General features: G+C 54.4%; 1 protein-coding gene across 1 annotated transcript in view; it reads right to left on the bottom strand.

The window, feature by feature from the left end:
• Positions 1-19,990, bottom strand: part of KIAA1755 (KIAA1755 ortholog) — a 40,867-nt gene extending 20,877 nt beyond the window's left edge. Inside the window, exons 1-4 of the mRNA XM_043602396.1 lie at positions 19,754-19,990; positions 9,255-9,452; positions 2,812-4,141; positions 2,177-2,365 (exon numbers count right to left, since the gene is read on the bottom strand). Of these exons, the coding sequence (XP_043458331.1) occupies positions 2,177-2,365; positions 2,812-4,141; positions 9,255-9,452; positions 19,754-19,756 (1,720 nt within the window). The 5' untranslated portion in view covers positions 19,757-19,990. The remainder of the gene's footprint in view (positions 1-2,176; positions 2,366-2,811; positions 4,142-9,254; positions 9,453-19,753) is intronic.
• Between the last annotated feature and the right edge of the window lie 786 nt (positions 19,991-20,776).

Raw genomic sequence — 20,776 nt, 5'->3', positions numbered from 1 at the left:
AGTGGGGAAGGTCAGAGAAGTGGAGTGCAAAGTCATCGATGAGGCCGGTGGGGGAATGCACTTAGGACTCGGGAGGTGAGGGGATCCACAGCACCACAGGGCCCCGTGGCCGGTCAGCGGTCACTAGTCTGACGGGCCACCGGTCAGCGCCGTTGTGTGAATCCCGGGCTTTGTCCAGCTATGAGGGTGCGGGTCGGGGACAGGCAGGGAGCTGGACTTAATGGAGGGCCGGGATGTATCCAGGGAAGCTGGCAGGTGGCAGGGAGAGGCTAGGGGCCTGTGAGCGAAAGGGAGAGATTGTCATGAGCCTGGGATCTACGCTGGGAAGGAGGGAGCACAGGGTGGAGGTGAGGAGGGACAATGAGAAGGCGGTCGGACCGACAGGTGGAGGGCCTGGGGGACCAAAAGAGGGTTAAAATTGGGCCCGTGGGGGAGCAGGGAAGAGGGGCAGTATGGTGTAATTATGGAGGTGGCTGTGGCAGGAGTCCCTGGGGGAGCGAGGACAAGATCACCGAAGACGAGGAGGTCAAGGGAGGAACTGGAGGGAGCATCTACATGGAGAATATTCATTCACTCAGCGTATGCCTTTTGAGCACCTACTATGTACCAGACCCTGCTCCAGGCACTTGGGACCCATCAGTGTATGTTGCAAGTCCCAACTTTGCAACAAGAGCCGTTGTGGAAAGAGTGACGGTGAGCCAGGTCGTGTCTGCTGCTTCTCCTTTTACACAAGGAGGAGCCTGAGGCTCAGGGAGGGCAAGGGACTCCTCCAAGGTCACACAGGAAGCTGACAGATCCGGAATTAGAATGGTCTCCCACCTCCCAGAGCAGGGCCCTTCGACGGATAAAATCTGAGCCCTTGGAATGGGACAGCCCTAAAAGGGCTGTGAGTTCCCTTGTGTGCAATTAATATGGGGAAAAAACAGCATGAGCTTCAACCAAGATGACCAGGAAGAAGACAGACAGTGCTCCCCGAGGAGCTTCGAAAAGACACAGCACTGTCCCGGATCCTGCGGAGATGCCGAAGTCGATAAGGTAAAACAGAATTTCAAGACAGTGGGTCCCAAAGACCACTGTGGTCTCTCTTAACCCCAGACATTTGCACATCCTGCTGCTTTTGTCTGGAACACTGTTCCCACCCCTTCACCTGGATAACACCTACTCATGCCATAGGACTGAGCTCTATATTGCTTCCTCCTTCCTCCCTGACCTCTCCTCCACCCCAAGCCTGGGCCACGGTGCGCATCTGTCCTCCCACAGAGCCCTGTACTGCCCCACAGCTGCGATATGTTTACACGGGGTTGTAATAACCTGCTGTAAAAACCTGTCGAATTTTCTCTACCACTAGAATATAGCCTTCTTGAGAGCAGAGCCCACATCAGACTTGTTCCCTGCTGAGTCCTCAGTGCTAAGCCCAGAGCCTAGCTGTACACGGCAGGTACTTAAAAAATATTTATTGCAAAGATGCATAAATATTAAACAGGAGTGATAACACCGTCTGTATTGGATGCTGGTAACACCCCTCTCCGATCCCTTTGCCAGACCAGACTACCCATCCCCCAGAGGCGGTTGGCCGTTGGCGGTACTGGCTCACAGATGTTCCCTTCTCTGGAGAATTGCCCCCAACTGAACCGGATCGTGGGCTCAGGCATCATTCATGCATCCTGGATCATGCACCCCCATCCCAGGATCAGCCTGGGGTGGTGACCAACGGACCCAAGCCTACAAAAGCCCAGCCCCCTACACCTTAAAATGGAACCCCCTACACCTCTGTGGTATGAATTGATGCTCCTCACAGGGTCAGGCCACATCCTTGCTTAGCTCTTCCCCTTCTCCTGAGAGCAACCTTCAACAAATCGCTTTCCCAGGGAGCTCTGTCTCAGGCCCTGCTTCTAGGGAACTGACCTAAGACACCTGGCTGCCTCACTGAAAGTAGGCTGGCTGGCTGGCTGGCTGGATGGACGGGTATCTAGAAATTGCTTCATAGAATCCAACTCCTTCGCTGGAAAAATGAGTCTCAGAGAGGCTTGGCCCAGAACACAAGCCTCTAGGACTTTCCCTGTCTCTTCCACACCCACCAGCACCAGGATGCTCAGAGGCCGCCCTAGCCCCACCCTACCCCCCCCCCCACCAGCACCCTCCCCTTCACCTCCAGCTGCCCTGCGACCCCCGAGACCTGGCAGGCATGCCATCCTCGACTGGAGGATCTCCACACTCAGAGCCCCAATCCTAGGCTCAGGCCCTGGGGGCTCCTCATCCAGAGGGGGTTCTCTTTCTGGAGGGACTTCTGGGAAGCCGGCCTTTTCCCCAGTCTGTGGGCCTGAGTCAGCAGCCGGGCCAGATGTTTCGGTCTGAGTCTTTCCAGCTGGGGATGAACGACAACAAAGAAAAGGGTATTAATCCTCTGGGTTTTCCCAAAGGAAATGTCTTCTCTTTCACCTTCTGACTGATGATGAAGCTTCCGGCTGTTGATCTCCTACTGGGTGGCCGGCGTTGTGCTAAGCTCCTTACCTCTGGCGTGTCTTTGAACCTCAAAACGACTCTGGGAGGCAGGTGAGGCCCCCACTGCACAGAGAAGGAGCCCTTGATCAAGGTCACCCAGACCCAGCTGGGCGAGGACTCAGGCCCACTCAACCCAAGCCAGTTCCAGACCCATGAGACCTCAAGCCTCTCGACATGCCACCTGTGCACCAAATCCCCCAGACTGAGCCAGTTCAGAGGGGCTCCGTCCCTGGTGACCCGCGCCACCTTGTCGCCTGGTCACATCCAGAGAACAGCACCCCCGTCCGGCTGAGCGAGCGGACACCTTACCTTTCCCCACGCTCTTGGCTCGGTTGGTCGTGGGAGATGAGGGCGAACGCAAGACTTTCCAGGGCCTGTTGGGCTGGAGGGAGGCTTTCTCTGGGGGCCCAGGGGCTTGCCTCTGCCCTTTCAAGAGGGAGAATCTGAGCCCAGAAGTAGGGGATGTAGAAGAGGAGGTATTCTGACTGGGGCCAGTCTCAGGCTTGGGAAGTCTCCCGTGCCCCTGTTTGGCCCTCTCTTCCAACTTGGTTTCAGGGGCTAGAGCAGCAGGAGGGGAAGCCGAGCACAGGTGCAGGGAGGACGCTCGTTCTGGTGCAGGCCTGAGTTGCGCCATGTTTTCTGGACTTCCCAGAGGTTCCTGCATCTTGGAGGAACCACCTGCCTCAAGGCCAGAGGCACAGGGCGGTAGCTCCTCAAGGACGCGGAGGTAGGGCTCCTGGGGCTGGGGTTCTGAGTCCTGGGTAGATGCGTTAACTTTATAGTTGACCTTTCTCCTCGAGCCCAACCTGCAGGGCTCCTCTTCTGAGCTTGCTGGCTTCTCACAAGCCCATTTTTCCAAGGAAGGTCCCCTCCTGGCCCCTGAGAGGGGCGGCATCCTTTGAGAGAGCAGGATTTCCTTAGTTCTGGATGGTTCCTCCAGTGCCCCCAAAGGACACCCACTGGATGTCTCCACTTCCCTACTGGGAGGCCCTCCTCTGCTCTCCAGGAGGGCCACATAGTCTCCTTCTAAGTCCTGGCTGGCCACATCGTCCATCCTAAAGGCCACCTCCCCCGGCCTGGCTTGTTCCACCTTGATGAGTCCTGGGTATTTGTTCCCATATGTCCTGCCCTTACCCTTGGCCAAGCTCCGGGCAAGCAGCCCCTGGCTGCCGGAGGGCCTGGGCTGATGAGGCTCTGGAGGGCTGCTCAGATCGAGGGCCTCTAACTCGAGGGACCCCCAGGCCCGGGAGAGGACGTTCACTGCTTGGGGTCTGTCATCCACAAACTCTGGGCTGGCTATCTTGGTCCAGGGCACAGGGGCAATCCCATCTTCGGAAGCTACCAGGCAGCTGTGCAGAGGGCTTCCCTCAAAGTCACTGTTGATGGCCTCCAGCCACGTTTGGGTGAAGAGTGTAGGGTAGGATGACGCGGAAACAGGCTTTGCGTCCACTGTGCGGAGGTCCAAGGAGAGGCACTTGACCATGATGCAGACGGACTGCTCCTCCTGGGGCTCCACTTGGAGGTAGAAGTCTCCCTGGCGCAGTAAGAGGGGGTTGAGGGGGGCCAGGTGCACCACGACCTCATCTCGCAGGCACAGTGGCCAGCCCTCATGCAGGAAGAGGCAGTGTGAGTACGGGGCCTGTGGACAGAAGGGCGATGTCAGAGAGCCCCGCCCTGAAAGACCTTGCCCCTGCCCGCGGGTCTGCTCCCTTCCCTCTCCCAGATGGACTCGAGCAGGTCGGGCAAGAGAGGTGCCTGGCCTCTAAGAGGCGCAGCACCTAAGGACAGCCCGTCTCTTGCAAGTCACACAAACCTGAGAGTGGGTGCCTTCTCTTGCCTCGCCCTAGTCCCGGCCGTGACCTTGAAAACGCTTGCTAGCCTACTGGCCCAAGGGAGAAAAGCTCTGCGTGGCAGGCACCAATTAGCAGGTGCCCTTCCCATGAAGACCGTTCTGCTCAGGTCACAGTCCCTTCTCCCCACCTGTTTGAAACCTCTCTCAACCTCGCTCAAGTCTGAGCCCCCCATTTTGGAGCCAGGAGACGTGCGTTCCAAGGTCTGAATCACTACTTTGTACAGATGATATAACGGCTTCCAGCCTCAGTTTTCCTATCTGCAAATAGGAATAACAACATGTATCATATGATTGGGTTGGCAGGAGGATTAAGTGAGATTATATGTGTGTGTGTGTGTGTGTGTGTGTGCGCGTGTGTGTGAAAACAAAAATCCACAACCATATGCCTGGCATACACTACTTAAGTGGATGTTCAACCAACATTAATTTCCTCTCCTCTCGTCATTTGCCCTTTGAAAGATTGTGGGAATCTTCAATTAAAATATAAAACAGTCTGGGGGCGCCTGGGTGGCTCAGTCAGTTAAGCGTCCGACTTCAGCTCAGGTCATGATCTCATGGTTGATGAGTTCGAGCCCCGCGTCAGGCTCCGTGCTGACAGCTCAAAGCCTGGAGCCTGCTTCGGATTCTGTGTCTCCCTCTCTCTCTGCCCCTCCCCTGCTATGTTCTGTCTCTTTCCGTCTTAAAAATAAATAAAAACATTAAAAAATTTTAAAAAATAATAAGACAGTCTAAGGGCACCTGGGTGGCTCAGTCGGTGAAGCGCGCAACTCTCGATTTTGGCTCAGGTCATGATCTCATGGGTTGGTCGGTTCAAGTCCCACGTCCGGCTCTGTGCTGACAGCTCAGAGCCTGGAGCCTGCCTCGGATTCTGTGTCTCCCTCCTTCTCTGCCCCTCCCCCCCCTTGGTCTCTCCCTCTCTCTCAAAAGTAAATAAAAACATTTTTAGGGGCGCCTGGGTGGCGCAGTCGGTTAAGCGTCCGACTTCAGCCAGGTCACGATCTTGCGGTCCTTGAGTTCGAGCCCCGCGTCGGGCTCTGGGCTGATGGCTCAGAGCCTGGAGCCTGTTTCCAATTCTGTGTCTCCCTCTCTCTCTGCCCCTCCCCCGTTCATGCTCTGTCTCTTTCTGTCCCAAAAATAAATAAACATTGAAAAAAAAATTAAAAAAAAAACATTTTTAGAAAATAAAATAAATAAAATAAAATAAAACAGTCCAGGGGCGCCCCGGGTGGCTCAGTCAGTGAACCGTCCAACTTCTGATTTTGGCTCAGGTTATGATCTCACAGTTCGTGAGATTGAGCCCCGTGTCAGGCTCTGTGCTGACAGCCCGGAGCTTGCTTGGGATTCTGTCTCTCCCTCGCCCTCTGCTCCTCCCCCACTCAAACAAAACTTGAAAAAAAAAAAATAACATGGTCACTTACTGCATTTATACCATTCTATAATTTTTTTAATGTTCTTTTTGAGAAAGAGAGACAGAGAGAGAGAGAGCGTGCAAGTAGGGGAGGGGCAGAGAGAGAGGGGGACAGAGAATCCAAAGTGGGCTTTGCAATGACAGCAGAGAGCCAGATGCTGGGCTCAAACCCACAAACTGTGAGATCGTGACCTGAGCCAAAGTCAGACGCTTAACTGGCTGAGCCACCCAGGCGCTCCAGGCACCACCACCATTCTCTAATTTTTATTTTTTTTTTTAATTTTTTTTTTCAACGTTTATTTATTTTTGGGACAGAGAGAGACAGAGCATGAATGGGGGAGGGGCAGAGAGAGAGGGAGACACAGAATCGGAAACAGGCTCCAGGCTCTGAGCCATCAGCCCAGAGCCCGACGCGGGGCTCGAACTCAGGGACCGCGAGATCGTGACCTGGCTGAAGTCGGACTCTTAACCGACTGCGCCACCCAGGCGCCCCATCTAATTTTTAGGTAAAGAGATTACAGAGGGGTCAAAACAATACTGAGAGAAAGGTCAGGAAATCTGACCCTGCCACTAACTTGCTGGATGACCGTGAAAAAAATCATTCCATTATTCTGGGCCTGAATGTGTATTGTTTCCTGGTTTAGGATCGACTTACTTCCTTGTTTATGTCCCTTTCCTGGGCAACAACGTGGCAGGTGAGGTGAAACTGAAAAAAAGCTTCGTTTACACAGAAGGTGCCAGCAATTCTCTGTAGAGACACAGCAGGGCATCCAGGAGCCCTTCTGAACGCAACCATCCCTCTTGGTGGGACCGCTCCACTGGGTGGTGCGGGACCCGCGTCCAGCAGTGATCCCACGTGGCAACAACAGCCCCGCCAGACTGACAACAGGTCTCTCGCTACCTGGCTTTTGGAAAAGGGTCGGATTCCTGCGGATTGAGTAGAACCCGGATAATCTTATGTAATCTGGATGTGTCGGGGCGGGGAGACCTCCACACGATGACGCTGACGTTCCCGCTAATGAAGCAGGTGCTTCCTGGGACTATGAACCCAGGTTGATACGCCGGTTCACGTCAGTGACCCTGTAAGTTCAGCTGCCTCGGGGAAACTTCACATCCATCAACCCCACGAGTCCGTGAGTTCCTCCACCACTTTCGTTTAGTGCTCTGTTGTTGACAACGTGCCGTCCCTCACCGTCCCATTGAACGAGGCCGGACAACCCGGCCGTAGTTTGCAAACGGCAACGCACCGTAGAGATGATGGTGATGATCGTCTTATCTGAACGTCGCAGTAACTCAGTGGGGCAGGGAGTTGAGGCGTCACTGTCCTCACTTTAGAGACGAGGAAACTGAGGCTCAGGGGGCGTGAGGCTCGGACACCTGTGTCTGTCCCTAACCCCCAGGGGACGTCATCTGAGGGTGCTGGCTGCCTCTGGGTGCTGGCGGTTACAAGGACAGACTGAAGCTGGCGCATTTCTTCCAAGGGAGAGAGGCGAGAGTGTGTTAGTAAACGGCCAACAGCTACTAAGCACTCACTGCACGCCAGGCTCTGTGCTAAGCTGCGCGCATCATCTCCGTGAGGTAGGGACTGTGTTGTTAACATTCCCACTTTCCCATTAAGGAAAGTGAAGCTCAGACAGGCGACACGGACCCTCCCCACCCCCCCCCCGCCCCAGCTCCACAGTGACGGAGGCTGGGTTTGAACCTGGGGCACCTGACTCCTGAAACCAAACTATTGATCCCACCCCTGGCTCGGAGGTGATAGGGAGTCACCTATAATTATAATTAAAGTCGCCTGTCGTTGAAAATAGAGAAATTAAAACGTTGTGACCCTTGTTCCCGGGAGAAACAGGGAAGGAGACCGTGAAAATGCAGTTTTAATGACCAGAAAAGGGAAGCGGGAGTTTCTAAAGCTTGCCACGGGGAAGGCGTCAGGAGGGAAGGACGTACGTGAAATAGTGTCGGGGTGGATATGTGGGAGTCGGCAGCATAAGCTCGGTGTGAGTCTTCCCTCTGCAGTAACCATGACTGTACCTCACTGTTTCTCTGTGCCAGGAACCATCCCGAGCACGTGAGATGAATGGCCTCCGTCTCCTTCCAGGTCCAACATCTCTAGTTCTGGCTCCAAAACCCGAGCTTTTAGCTACTGCCACATTCCATTTCTTTCTACCACTGCAATGATGCACACAGCCTCTGCTCTTACTTTTTGTGCCTGAGGTATCGTGTCCCTGACGCACATCAGCCAGCAGGACCTTTTGGGACCCTCTGGGACCCTCTTAGTGATTTCTGAGGCAGGAGCCGCAGGGGACCGAGCAATCCCGTGGAGGGTGTGCACAAGTTCCTGGGTGTGGTCTCCAACAGCCTGTCCCCATCCTTACAACAGTCACCACGTCTGACCATAGATGTAGGGGTATGATTCAAGCCTGGCCAATCCTGCTATCCCATTTCTCTGGCTGCAGTGATTGGCCCAGGGATGGACATAGAACCCAAGCCTGGCCAATCAGGATCCTTCCTTGCAACTTTTCTATCTGCTGTTGTTGGGGAAAAGTTCTTTCTCCTCCCCAGGACAAGATTTGAACCCAGAGCTGCCCTGGGCTCCAGGCGTGTGGAGACAGCCTATAAGAATGATGTTGGCAAGGGCCGCCTGGGTGACTCAGTCAGTTAAGCGTCCGACTTCGGCTCAGGTCATGATCTCACAGTTCGTGGGTTCGAGCCCCGCGTCGGACTCTGTGCTGACAGCCCGGAGCCTGGAGCCTGCTTCGGATTCTGTGTCTCCCCCTCTCTCTGCCCCTCCCCTGCTTGTATGCTGTCTCTCTCTCTTCCTCTAAAAAATAAATAATAAGCATTAAAAAAAAAAAAGAATGATGTTGGCAAGCAAGGAGAAGCAGAGACAAGAGACAGAAACCCCTTAAGGCATTTGATTGGTGCATCAACTTGGGGCTGAGACCGATTACCTTGTCCCGGTCTGAGTAAAGAACGGGTTATTTGCAGCCAATGAGCCCTACCTAAAACACTTTTCTTTCCACTTTGCCTTAGAGAGGCCTCCCTGAGATCTGGGTTCAAAGGGGTCTGATGGGAAGAAAGTGAGTCCTGAGGGCTCAAGGGCTCCAGGAAAGATCTGGAACATTCTCTATTTCCACTGAAGCTGACCCGCTTCGGCCAAGGCAGCCTGGTGTTGCCCACAATGCCAGCCCCAGGGCAGGCTCCGAGGGGCCATCACGCAGGGATGTCTTTTATCCAGGACTTCCTCCTGGATAAAAGCATAGGCGTGATTGGCTCCTAGCTGCCAGAGAGCAGAGGGTCAAGTGAACCTCCCGTTCCACTGGGGGGCTGACGTCTCCCTTGGGCGAGCAGTGATACCCGGAGAACCATCCCGTGTCCTCAGTTCTTGCTCTGAGACAAGACACGCACCGGCCCGCTTCCTTCTCTGCTCAGCGCCAGCCCCGCGGTTCTGGGAGAGCTTGTCCCCCGGCCCCACTGTCGCTTCCAACTTACACAGGCTGCTTCACGCACTTGCTCACACAGGCGCTTGGCAGGAATGAGGAAATCCAGGAGGAAGCTCAGCCCATCCCCCTGGAAGTCAGAATCCAGGAGACGGAATACCTGCCCCAGGATGGTGGGCGCTGTGGCCTCAAAAGGGGGATAGAGGCCCGCCAGGGCATGCTGAATGGCTGTGTCCAGGGACGGGGGGTCCTGTAGGGGATAGGAGGAGAGTGTGAAAAGTGACAGTAGCAGCAATAATAAGGGTAGTGGCCACTTGCCATGGCCTCCCGGGCCCCCTATGACCGAGGCCCCTGACCTCCCCTGCGCCCCTCAATCATGCCCTCCAGCCACACTGGCCTTCTTTCCTGTTCCTCAAACACAGCGGGCACCGTTCCACCTCAGGGCCTTTGCACCGGCTGCTCCCCCTGCCTAGAATACTCTTCCTCGAGACATCCTCACTCCCTCACCTCCTGCAGGTCTTTGCTCAAATGTCACCCACAGGCTCAAGGCAGAGTGGAGGAAGAGTAAGGGCGGATTCAGGTCAGGGCACGAAGGAAAAAGGAGCTCAGCGTCCGTAAGTCCCACCGCCTGACAGACCTGCAGACCTTGTCTGAAGCCGAGCGGTCAGTGAAGCCCAACCTGCAGTTGACACGCAGGTGCGTCAGCATGCGGGTGCGTGAATTGATAATAAATAATTGTTGCTTTTTACCACTGAGTGTCGGGGTGGTTTGTTACACAGCGGTAACTGATGAATGGAAGTTACTGTAGCCGCCTCGTGAGTTCCTGTATCCAGACTCACATAACCAGGTGCCTCCTGGATGCCTCCCCTAGATGTCCATCGGGCACAGATCATCAACACGTCAAACCCAACTCAATACCTCCCTAAACCTACCCTTCCCCCATGTCCCTACCTCAGTGATGGCCCCACGGTCCACTCAGACTCCCAGAACTCTGCTCATCATCCCGCCCCTCCTCTTGCCTCCTCTATTCACACACAATCCTCAGCCATGTCCTGTACCTGTCTCACCTCCAGAGTTCACCAACTTGCCCACTCAACCCTGTTGCCCTGTGCCCGCCCTGACTCAGGCCTCTGGCTCTCCCACTCAATCCCCTGCTCATTGCCGTCCAATCTCTAGGCTGCCTCACTTCCAACCATGCTAGACCAGGACCCCACAGTGACTTCCTCAAACGCAAAGCTGATCACGGATGTAACGTGCTCAAAACCCTCAAAGGCTCCCTCCCCACGGCCTTCAGGAAAGCACTGGCCTCCAGGCATTCAGGTCCCCTGTGACCTTGGCATCCCATACTCAGCCTCCCCACCCCCTCCCCGCCCAGCCTCTCTGCCTCTCTCATGCTTCAGCCACGGTGCATTCTCTCACTCACCTCTGGGCCTTTGCACATGCTGTACCTTCCTCCTGGGATGCCTTCCACTTCCACTCCCTCTCCACCTGGCTAACTCACCCGTCAAGATTTGGGTCAGCCCTCATCTGTTCCGTGGGATTTTCTCTGACTTCCTTCTCCCACACCACCCGAGTCAGGCGCCCCCTTTCCTGGGCTTCGATGGTGCCCCTATCATAGAAGTTTCCACCCTGATTGTCCCCCCTCAAGGACTCTAGACTCCCTGAGGACGGGAAAGGTAAGCAGAATAATGCCCCCCCCCCCAAAGGTGCCCGTGACCTAATCTCCAAAACCTGTCCATATGCTACCTCATAAGGCAAAGAGGAATTGAAGCTTCAGATAAAATCATCATTGCCAATCCACTGGCCTTAAAATAGGGACGGTTTCCTGGGCTTTCCAGGCGGGCCCCACGCAATCGCAAGGGTCCTCCAAAGTGGGAGAGGTACCGGAGAGGTGAGCGTCGGCGGGGGGAATGTGATGAAAGGAGGATCCGAGAGATGTGATGTCTCTGGCTTTAAAAACGGAGGACGGGCCAAGGAATGCAGGCTGCCCCTAGATGCTGGGAAAGGCGAGCTGACTCTCCTTTGGAGTCTCCTGGAAAGAATGCAGCTTGCCGACCCCTCGATTTAAGCCCAGCGAGCCCCGCGTTGGACTTCCGAGCTACAGAACCGCCAGGCAATAACTGTGTGTTGCTTTAAGCTACCGAGTCTGTGACCACCCTCAGCAGCGACAGAAACTACCAGAGCAGGCACTGGCTTCTCTTCATCTGGGGTCTCCCATTCCTGGCACAGGGCCTGGGCCAACATAGGGGCCGAGTCGATGTTGTGGAAGGACAAACAAAATGTCCCTCTCTGAACCACAACGTTTTCCATCTGTAAAAACAGCTTGGACGAGACCAGAGGTTTCTGACCCAGTGTAGTAATAGAACCCATGGGTTATGGTTTTCAAGTCTTAAGAAGCCTAATGGAAGCCAGGCCGGGTGGCCCAGACTGATTGCAAGCTCTGGGTCCATCTGTCACGGAGGGATGTAAGGGAAGATGAGAGTAAATAAGATTCCCGCGCAAAGGAGCTTATTTAAGACAGAAAAATCACTTTTTTTTTTTTTTTTTTTTTTTTTTTTACAAATGAGGTCCCTTGAATCGGGGAGATTAAACAGGGACTTTGAGGAGGAGGAACATGGCACTACTCTACTTCAGTAGGAGTCCAAAGCCAGGAGGCTGGGCCTCTTTTGTCCTGTGCACATTGCATCGGGCTAGGTTTGTTTCATCTTGGTTTTGGAAATTTAATCATTCACTGGCATCGTCACGAATTTTAGCATCTCCAAGTACCATTTGCATTATGGGCGCTTACTGGTTTGTCTGTGTGTTGTGTTTGCGAACCCACTCACTTTGTAAAAGCTTACATAATTGCATTCTAAATGCCTCCATACTGGTTATGAGAATGCAGCCCACCTGCCCGAGTTCAAATCCCGGCTCTTGCCACTTCCTGGTGATGGGACCTTGCAAGCTGCTGAGCCCTCTCCGCTTCAACTTCCGGGAAATCGGAGCCTGTGAGCGCACCTGCCTTAAAGAGCTGAGCGAGACAGAATGAGCTGGGACACGCAGGGTCTCTGCACAGGCCTAGCGCTTCGCAGGTGCCCATTCAGCCACAGCCATTGCTGCCATGTTTCTGGCCATTACCAGGGCTGTCATCGTGTTCAAAGGAGAAAATCAGCATCAACCGGCATAAATAGAATGGAACTCCGAAAATAAGCCAACGAGGCTTTGGGTGGTTTTTACATTATTCCATTTGTATTTATTATATATACTTCCTAGAGAGCTGTAGGATATACCTGGTGTCAGTATATAGTTACATCAATAATGTACTCTATATAACAAATACGCATCTGTTATGTAAAATATATCCCATCTTTACTGTTCTTGATCTACAAAAATAAATTACTTTTTAGCAGAACAAGTAAGCCATGAGAACACATACATTTTCCAAATGAACTTCTAGGACATCCAGTCACCTCCTGAAGGCTCATTAAGGGTCTCTTTGCGTTAGAAAGGTGGTAATGGTAAAGACATCGCATCATGAGAGGGGGCTTTTCGCTGGGGGTCCTCAGAAGATCAGAGGGAAGCTCAAAGGGACCGAGTCTCCCAGCACACGGTCCCCCGCGTTATTTCGCTCCAGTCCGTGACCGCGTGTGGCCCAACCGTGGCCTGCATGCCAACCTCTGGGCAACGGCAAACTAAACCATCTCTGCCATGACATGCCTCAGTTTGCCCATCTATAAACGGGGATTCTAGAATTATCCTATCTTGCTCCGATGATTGTTCTGCAGGTGCCGGGGCGCTGACGGATGTAGGGGTCCCACGAAAAGGGAAAGGTACGACCGCCTGTTTTTTATTTTTACTGCTCCTGTCACACCGGCCTAGAGTCCCCGCCTCTGTGTGAAGACAAGGCCCCCTCTTGATCCCTTCCTGAACCCACTACCGCTACCCCAAGAACAGCAACAGCTTCCAGGCACCTGCTGGGCACCAGGCCCTGTGCTCACATTCTCTCGCTTCCGCACATGATCGGACTGGAGCAGGGAAGGAACATCCCACTTTGCAGATAAGGAAGCCAAAGGTGATCGTGTCCAAGGTCGCAGAGAGGAGGGGAAAGACAGAGCCAGCATCCAACGCAGCCTTGGCCAGTCCGGTGCGCTCTCTTCCCCTGCCCCCAGTGCCTCGCCTGTCTTGGGGCCACGAGCAGCCACCAGCCTTTGGGGCGGCCTTCCCAGCTGCCTGTCTTCCAGCGTTTCAAGCGGGGCCCGAAGAAGAAGCTGTTTACTCCTCGCACACTAAAGCGCACAGATGGGACGCCTTTGGCTTTCGCAAATTGGCTCACTGGCCACACGCTGTAACCGTTTAAGGGGCGGCCAGTAAAAAACAAGAATGTTCCAAGTTAATGGGGCTCCAAGCTCTTGGCCAGAGCTTTACCTGCTATGGGCCCGCACCCCAGGGCGTCATAAGCTGTCCAAGTACGGGATAACGAGCCCAGGAGCCTGCAGGAAGGAAAGCTGGCCACTCTCCCCTCAGAATCACTCGGGCAGCCCTGCCCGGGACCGCAGGAACCCAAACACCGTTGGCCAGACGCGGGCCCCTCAAAATGATTTCCGTGAAACTTAATCGATGTGTTTCCATTCCTTCCCACTGAGTGTAGCCGGGCTGGGCCTTTAACTGTTCCTCGGCAGAAGCCAGCGGGAAGCTGGAAAGGGAGAAGGTGAGACAAGCCAGAGCCGTCTGTCCTCAGCCCTCCAGCCCCTCCCAGGCAGGAGACAAGGAGCCCCCTGTTGGGGGCGGGGGGGGGGGGGCGCAGAACTATGTGTGACGTGCAGGGGCCTTCTGGGTGGGCTCGGGGAACCTGGTATGGAGCTCAAGGCCACATAGAAAAGTGTCTGTCCCCAGTGGTTCCCTCTGGGTATGAGAGGAGCGGGGAGGAAAGGGGTTTCTAGAATTCTGTGTCGGCCTCTTGCAAGGAGCCTCCATTATTATTTTATAGTAAAATAGACAAGGTCGATGCATCTTTACCTACGTGCATATCCCTGTGACCACTACCCCGGTCAACGCACAGGATCTCACCAGCTCAGAAAACGGCTCCCTCCCCGGCACGGCCCTCACCCCGAAGGTAACTACTCTTCCGACTGACTGTTGGGAGTTTTTAAAAGAAAAGTTCCCATGCAGTGTGATCTCCGTTGCGTAAAAACGCGTGTAAGCCAAGAGGCCATGAAATAAAGCGTTAACTGTAGTCACCCCTGAGCGCTGTGAGGGGCAGGGGCCTCGTAAGGCACCGTTTTAATTTTCTTCATAGTTTGCTGGATTTTCCGAACGTTCTGTAACCGGCCTGGGTAGCTTTTATAATCAAGGGGGAAAAATAACAGTGCGATCGCGTGTGTTTTTAAGGCCTGTTCCCTTTTTAAATGGTCTCACCAGATGTTGTTAGCTGGGCTTTCTGAGATGTGTGCTGAACTCTTCTTAAAGGCCCAGATTTACCCATCTACCGCAAGATACAAAGCTTTTTCGCATCACTTAGCATCAGCACCTCCCAGCTTGGGAAAAGCTGAGGCAGGCAGTGTCCCAGGGCTGCTGTCATCCCCTACTGTCCTCTGTGGCAGAAACATCTAGGGAAGGTGACATTCCACGCCTGATTCACGGGGTGACCATGGCCTCAATTCCCCCATCTATAAAATGGGGGCACTGGGCTTATCTATCTCTAAGGGTCCTTCCAGTCGGGGCCATTCTAGAATTCAAGCTGTGATCGGACTCCAGAAGGTCTGGAGCTGGGACGTGGTTTCTAAATGGGACCCACGTAATCCTCAGTTGGTGGGAAAGCTCGAAAAGACCCTTCTCCATCTCTGTACTCAGCCCAGGAAGAGTCTGCACCACCAGCCACAGACACAAATGCCCACAGGGGACCGACAGGTGACAGGGAAGACAGAAGCAGGCCAAGTGTGAGAAAATCACCCCTCCGGTCCCTCGGTGAGTGGCCCTTCACAGTCAACCTCAGTGTCCGGGAAGCAGTAGGGAGTCATGGGGCTGGGACACATGCCCCACCTCATCAGCTCCTGCCCAGCCTTGCCTTGGCCCAGCGTTGCCGGATGTGCTGATATTTTAGTAAAGCCTCCCAATGTTTTAAAGGTTAGCCAAGCCAAATACGTCTGTGAGTCAGCTACAGCCCAGTGGGTATCAGCTTGTGGCCGCCAGGCTCAACGATCGGGGACTCTGCCCTTGAACTTCTCCAGGCTGGAAGTCCCAAAACCAGGGTTCTGCTGCCCTGGCTGCCAGGAAGTGGTTGATCATGTCCAACTAAAACTTCTCCTGCTTTAAATCCCTTGTCTTTGTGTGTGGGTGGAGGTAGGAGTGAGAATTGGCTCCTCATTAAAAAAAAACAACAAAAAAAAAACCTTTCAGAAACTGGAAAAACAGCCCAGATGCAGTGAACTGAGAAGCAAGTAGGTGTTAGAAGACCCACATTCAGAAATCCAGGTCTGTCATGTGTCGTCTTGTGGGTCACCTTGAGCAAGTCCCTTCACCTGTCTGGGGCTTCGTGTTGTGTTTGTTCTTTTCGCTCCCCGTCCCCTTGGCCTTTGCTTTGGGGCTCACCGTCTGCCACCCAGAAAGCATAATGATAATAGCACTTATAACTAGAGCTGTTTACTGAGCAAGCTTCTGTATCGGGTTTTATCCTAAGGGTTTTCCATTCTCTTATTAACATTAATTTTTTTTAATGTTTATTTCTTTTGAGACAGAGCCACACAGAGTGAGAGCGGAGGAGGGGCAGAGAGAGAGGGAGACACAGAATCCCAAGCAGGCTCCGGGCTCCGAGCTGTCAGCACAGAGCCTGACTCGGGGCTTGAACTCATGGACCGTGAGAGCATGACCTGAGCCGAAGTCGGACGCTTCACCAACTGAGCCACGCAGGCGCCCCCTTTTATTAACACTATTTGATTTCCTCTTCCCAATAGTTCTGTGGGATACGTATTATTATTCCCATTCCATAGGGTAAGAAACTGAGCCCAAGGCTCTCTACCACCAGCAAATAGTAGAGTTGGGGTATCGACAGGCGCACATCACCACCAGCTCCTCTGCCCCTTCCCCTGCTCCCTCCCACCAGGCCAGGCTCTCCTTTGGCCACTACGATGGCCTTTTTTTTTTTTTTAATTTTTTTTCAACGTTTATTTATTTTTGGGGGGACAGAGAGAGACAGAGCATGAACGGGGGAGGGGCAGAGAGAGAGGGAGACACAGAATCGGAAACAGGCTCCAGGCTCTGAGCCATCAGCCCAGAGCCCGACGCGGGGCTGGAACTCAAGGACCGCGAGATCGTGACCTGGCTGAAGTCGGACACTTAACCGACTGCGCCACCCAGGCGCCCCTACGATGGCCTTTTAACACACAGACCCGGTTGTGACCCTCACTGCTCAACAGTCTTGAGTGGCTCCCCACCGTCTTAACAACTCAGCCTGCCAATAGCGGCCATCGGTCCACACCAGCCCACCTTTTCCGCTTCTCCTAACACACCTGACACCCTGGCCCGGGGTTTCCCAGTCACCCGTGCGCCTCGCACATGAGTTTTGTTTGCGGTTTACATACCCCAATTTATTTTACTTGATATGGACTGTTGCTTACTTCACGCTTGTCTTTTCGGCCAATTTGTTTCCGACTCAAATCCACTGATTTTTATTTATTAGCACGGGTTTGTGCTGCTTAAATTACCTTCCAAACACTAAGCCGAAAAATCGCAGAACAATAAATGTGTAGCCAAAGTCTCCCCCTCCCCCCTCCCTCCTCCCCCCGCCCCGGGACCCATGGCAGGTGCCCCACTTTGAAAGCACTGCCTGAACTCGCGCTGTGCCCCTCCCTGGATCGGGTGAGCTCCTTCCCACCCTTCAGAGACCCACGCAACCCGCATCTCTCTTTTATGACACTTCTGCTTCCAGGCAAAGAGAGGAACTCCCACCGCCCATCACCCAGCCTGGAAATCTCAGTGAGTGGGCACTGTGACCCCAGGCCAGGGCCCAGGGCTTCGTCTTCTCTCATTCGGGTCCTTACACAGAGCCCGGCACCTCGGGGGATCGCCATGAGGTGAGTACTTTGGCAATGTTAACTGAATTCAATTGGATTCAACCGGTTTTTCTCAAAGCTTGGGATAGGATGTCAGGTAACCACAGGACGAGTTGGGGAGGACGTGAACTCTATGTGAAACCACAGAAAGAAAGTTAGCCCAAGTCTCATCCAGTCCTCACGGTAACACCAAAGAGATGGTCTCAGTTCAGCCGGTATATCTTAAAATACCTCCCAGACACTGAGCGATTATTCCTTTTAACAAAAAGAAAGCAGCCCCCTGGCTTGGAATCATCCACAGCCGACCTCTTCCGGCCAGAACTGACGGATACAAATTCGCCTTCGTGGTATACATTTTCATAGTGACTTTGTATTGATGACAATGGATACAGATTTTTTCATGGTCTTGATATAAAATGTCTTGTTTAAATATATCTTTACGTTTATAAAGTGAGTTGATTCAGAGAGACATAGTAAGCAAAGAATAAATAGTAGATTGTGTTCTTTCTTTGTAATACCTTATCCAGTAAGAGAAGATGCAAAAAATTTCACGATGATACTAAAATTTTGGGAACGTGAACCTGGACAAGCCCGAAGCCCCTCTGCCATAAGGTGCTCTGACATTGGGCTGCTTCGGAACACTACATAGCCTTTAATCAAATTGTCCCATGAAAAGGACAACTGTGGTGGGGCCACGAAGGAAAGATACATGGCATGCTAGAGTGGGACTTGCCTGAGGACACGATATTGGGGTGGAGATTTATAGGAGGGATAAGAATTCTTTAGGTGAAGGGGTGACACCCAGCAGGCACGGCATATGCAAAGGCCCTGTGGCGGGAGGGAGCTTGAAGCATACGAGGCTCTGAACCAATGTCAGAGCAGCTGAAGTACAGAGGTGAGAGCAGAGAGGTAGGTGGGTGGTGGGAGAAAAATCTGTCCGTCATTCCTATTCAGGAAGGAGTTGCTAAACCTTTTCAAGGAGCCCCCCAAGGCCTGACTCTTGATCTGAGAGTTTGGCGTCCAGCAAGGAATTTCTGGATTTTAAAAAAGTAATCACGGAGTTAGGTCCAAAACTAGGTAAAGCTTAGCAAACACTGCTTGGTGCAGGTGTGGCTCTGGGGTGGCCGTGACAGCTATCCTACCTCCTGCTTTCTGGTTGGGTGACCTTGGGCAGCCACGGAAGCTCCCAGAGCTTCAGGTCCCCATCTGTGGGGGTGGAGATACCAGCAGGTGTATTCTTAGAGCTGGTGTGAGCTACGCGAGCTCCTGCACACAAATCCCACAGCACAGGACCTTGCCTGTGGTGAGAGGTGAATACCCATTGGCGTATGAAGGTTACCGTCAAACAGCTCCAAGAGCGATGTGCGAATCCACCTGTCCCGCGGGCGTGTGGATTTAGCAGCCTGGTTTTGCAATAGGTCTGCGGCACGCACGCCGGTGTGTGCCCATATTTCAGCGGTAGAGAGAGCAGGTGGGTAAGGCTTGTGTGCGCGAGAGGGCGCGGGGGTTCGGCCACGTAGGTCAGTGGAACGCGTTTTGGTGTGCTCAGCCTGGGTGCACACATGTCTCTAAATAGAAGTCCGCGTGTGAACGTGCACCCGGTGAAAGCCCACACCAATTCGACACGCTCGATCACAGCTAAGAGGTTAAAGCCTTGGCCTGTCTTCAGAGCACTTTTCCAAGTCCCCACGGCTCCCATGAATCCGCCCGGGGCTCGGGGGCCTGTTCGGGGCTGGGCTGGGATTCCCTGAAAACAGACTTTTCTTTCATGCCCTGTTCCCAGATACTGGCATGCGTGAGGTGCACACACACACACACACACACACCTCTCAGAGCATCCCAACCTTATCGAGGTGCCAGCTGAGGAAGCCGCAGTGTGGAGGTATTGCCCTCCCCCTGCCCTCCTCCTAGGCCTACCTCCCCACCCGATTCCCACGGGGCCACCTCATGTCAGGACTCTGTGCACATCTGACTTTCCTGCCCTGACTCTCAAGTGGCAAGAGCACCCCAAATTTTGGTGAGCAGCTCCCTCCTCTCCCTTGGGCACCCTTAACCCACCTTGCCCAGCTCTGTGGGACTGGGAAGGGCCTTTAACCCCCCTCTCCATCCAAACCCTGCGCGGGGACACTGGGCATACCCGACCCTCCACCCCAAGTCTAAAATGCAACAGCCCCCCCTGTTTCGTCTAAGGCCCAAGGGCTGGAGTTCAGTTCTGATCTGTGCCTGCGATGGGGCGACATCAGAAGTTCCCAAGTCATCCAATCTTATCCATCCACTTCGCGCCTCGATCGACGGGGCCCAGAGAGGAGAGAGGACGTGACCAGAAGGGGGGTACCCGGCACCGCCAGCCCACCTCCCTCCCAACCCCCCACCCCGCCCCGCCCCGCCCCGCCCGGCGACCAGTTAACACGGACCGGACCGGTGGTGAGGTGCCGAGGGTCATAGTATAAAAGGTCGGGGTCTGCCCTGACACCCCCACCAAAAGGGGACAGCGCCAGGTGGTCCAGGCCTTGGCAGGCGTTACCATGATGACGGGCTTCTCCTGTAGCTGGTGCCGGGTCAGTCGGTCCGCGGGTCCGTCTATCCGGTGCGCAGCCCCAGCCCCCACCTAGCCCTGGAGCGAGCGGAGCGGGCTGGCCGGGAGGGGAAGGGGAGGCCTGGGACCCAGGGAGAGAGCCAGAGAGAGGCGGCGGGCCAGAAGAGACTGGCGGCAGGGCGAGGCGAGCGGGGGCCGCCGGCGGCCGCAGGGGCGGGTAGAGGGCTGCTCCCCGCGTGGGACGGGGCGGCGCGACGGCAGCCCTTTTGTGCCGGCGCCTCGCCCGCGCCCCGCCCGCCGCGCGGGATGACAGGCAGGCGCCCCCCTCCCAGCCAGGGCCTCGGCTGCCAAGAGGAGCTGGGCCGCCCGCCGCCTTTCCGACCGCTCCCCTGCTCCCCTCGGTCCTCGCAACCCCTCAGCTCCCGCTGCACAGACGGGCCAGGCCCCCCGCCGGGTGAGGCACGCACCGACCTGGGCATCAGCCCTGGGTTCGAGGCTCCTCCTCGTCTACTTCCCAGTTGGGCGATTTGGGCAAGTGACGAAGTGTCGTAAGCCTCAGTTTCCTCATCTGTAACATGGGGGTGATGCTGCTGGCGATAGTGTGATGATGGTGATAGTATCTGCCTCCTAGGGTTGGTGGCGAGGAGTAGGCATCTGTCCCAACGTCCTTCCCCTGTGAAGCCCACGTTGCACACCATCAAGATGGCTCAATTCAAGCTTAGAGGTGACGGTGGCTGTTGGCGAGTTCTGGGCTTCCTTCTCCTAGAAAATGACAGCTTTGTGACCTCGGTCAAGCCATTGTTCCTCCGCTTTGGAGGGAGACTAGAAACTAAATGATTTCTGGTTGGATCATCTGGGATTCATCCATATATTGACCAAACAGGGTCCAAGCCCTGAGCCAGAATAAGTCAGAGTCTCTGCCCTCAGGTAATGTATAATCTAGTTGGACAAGGAAACAGAGAAACTGGAAAAAAATAATAATTGAGTGTGGTAGCTACAAAGGCAAAGGCA

The sequence above is a fragment of the Prionailurus bengalensis genome, chromosome A3 (genome assembly GCF_016509475.1).
Source record: "Prionailurus bengalensis isolate Pbe53 chromosome A3, Fcat_Pben_1.1_paternal_pri, whole genome shotgun sequence".
In the NCBI taxonomy this organism is placed as follows: domain Eukaryota; kingdom Metazoa; phylum Chordata; class Mammalia; order Carnivora; family Felidae; genus Prionailurus; species Prionailurus bengalensis.
Note: the sequence above shows the minus strand (reverse complement) of the source record. Positions and strands in the feature narration are given on the sequence as shown.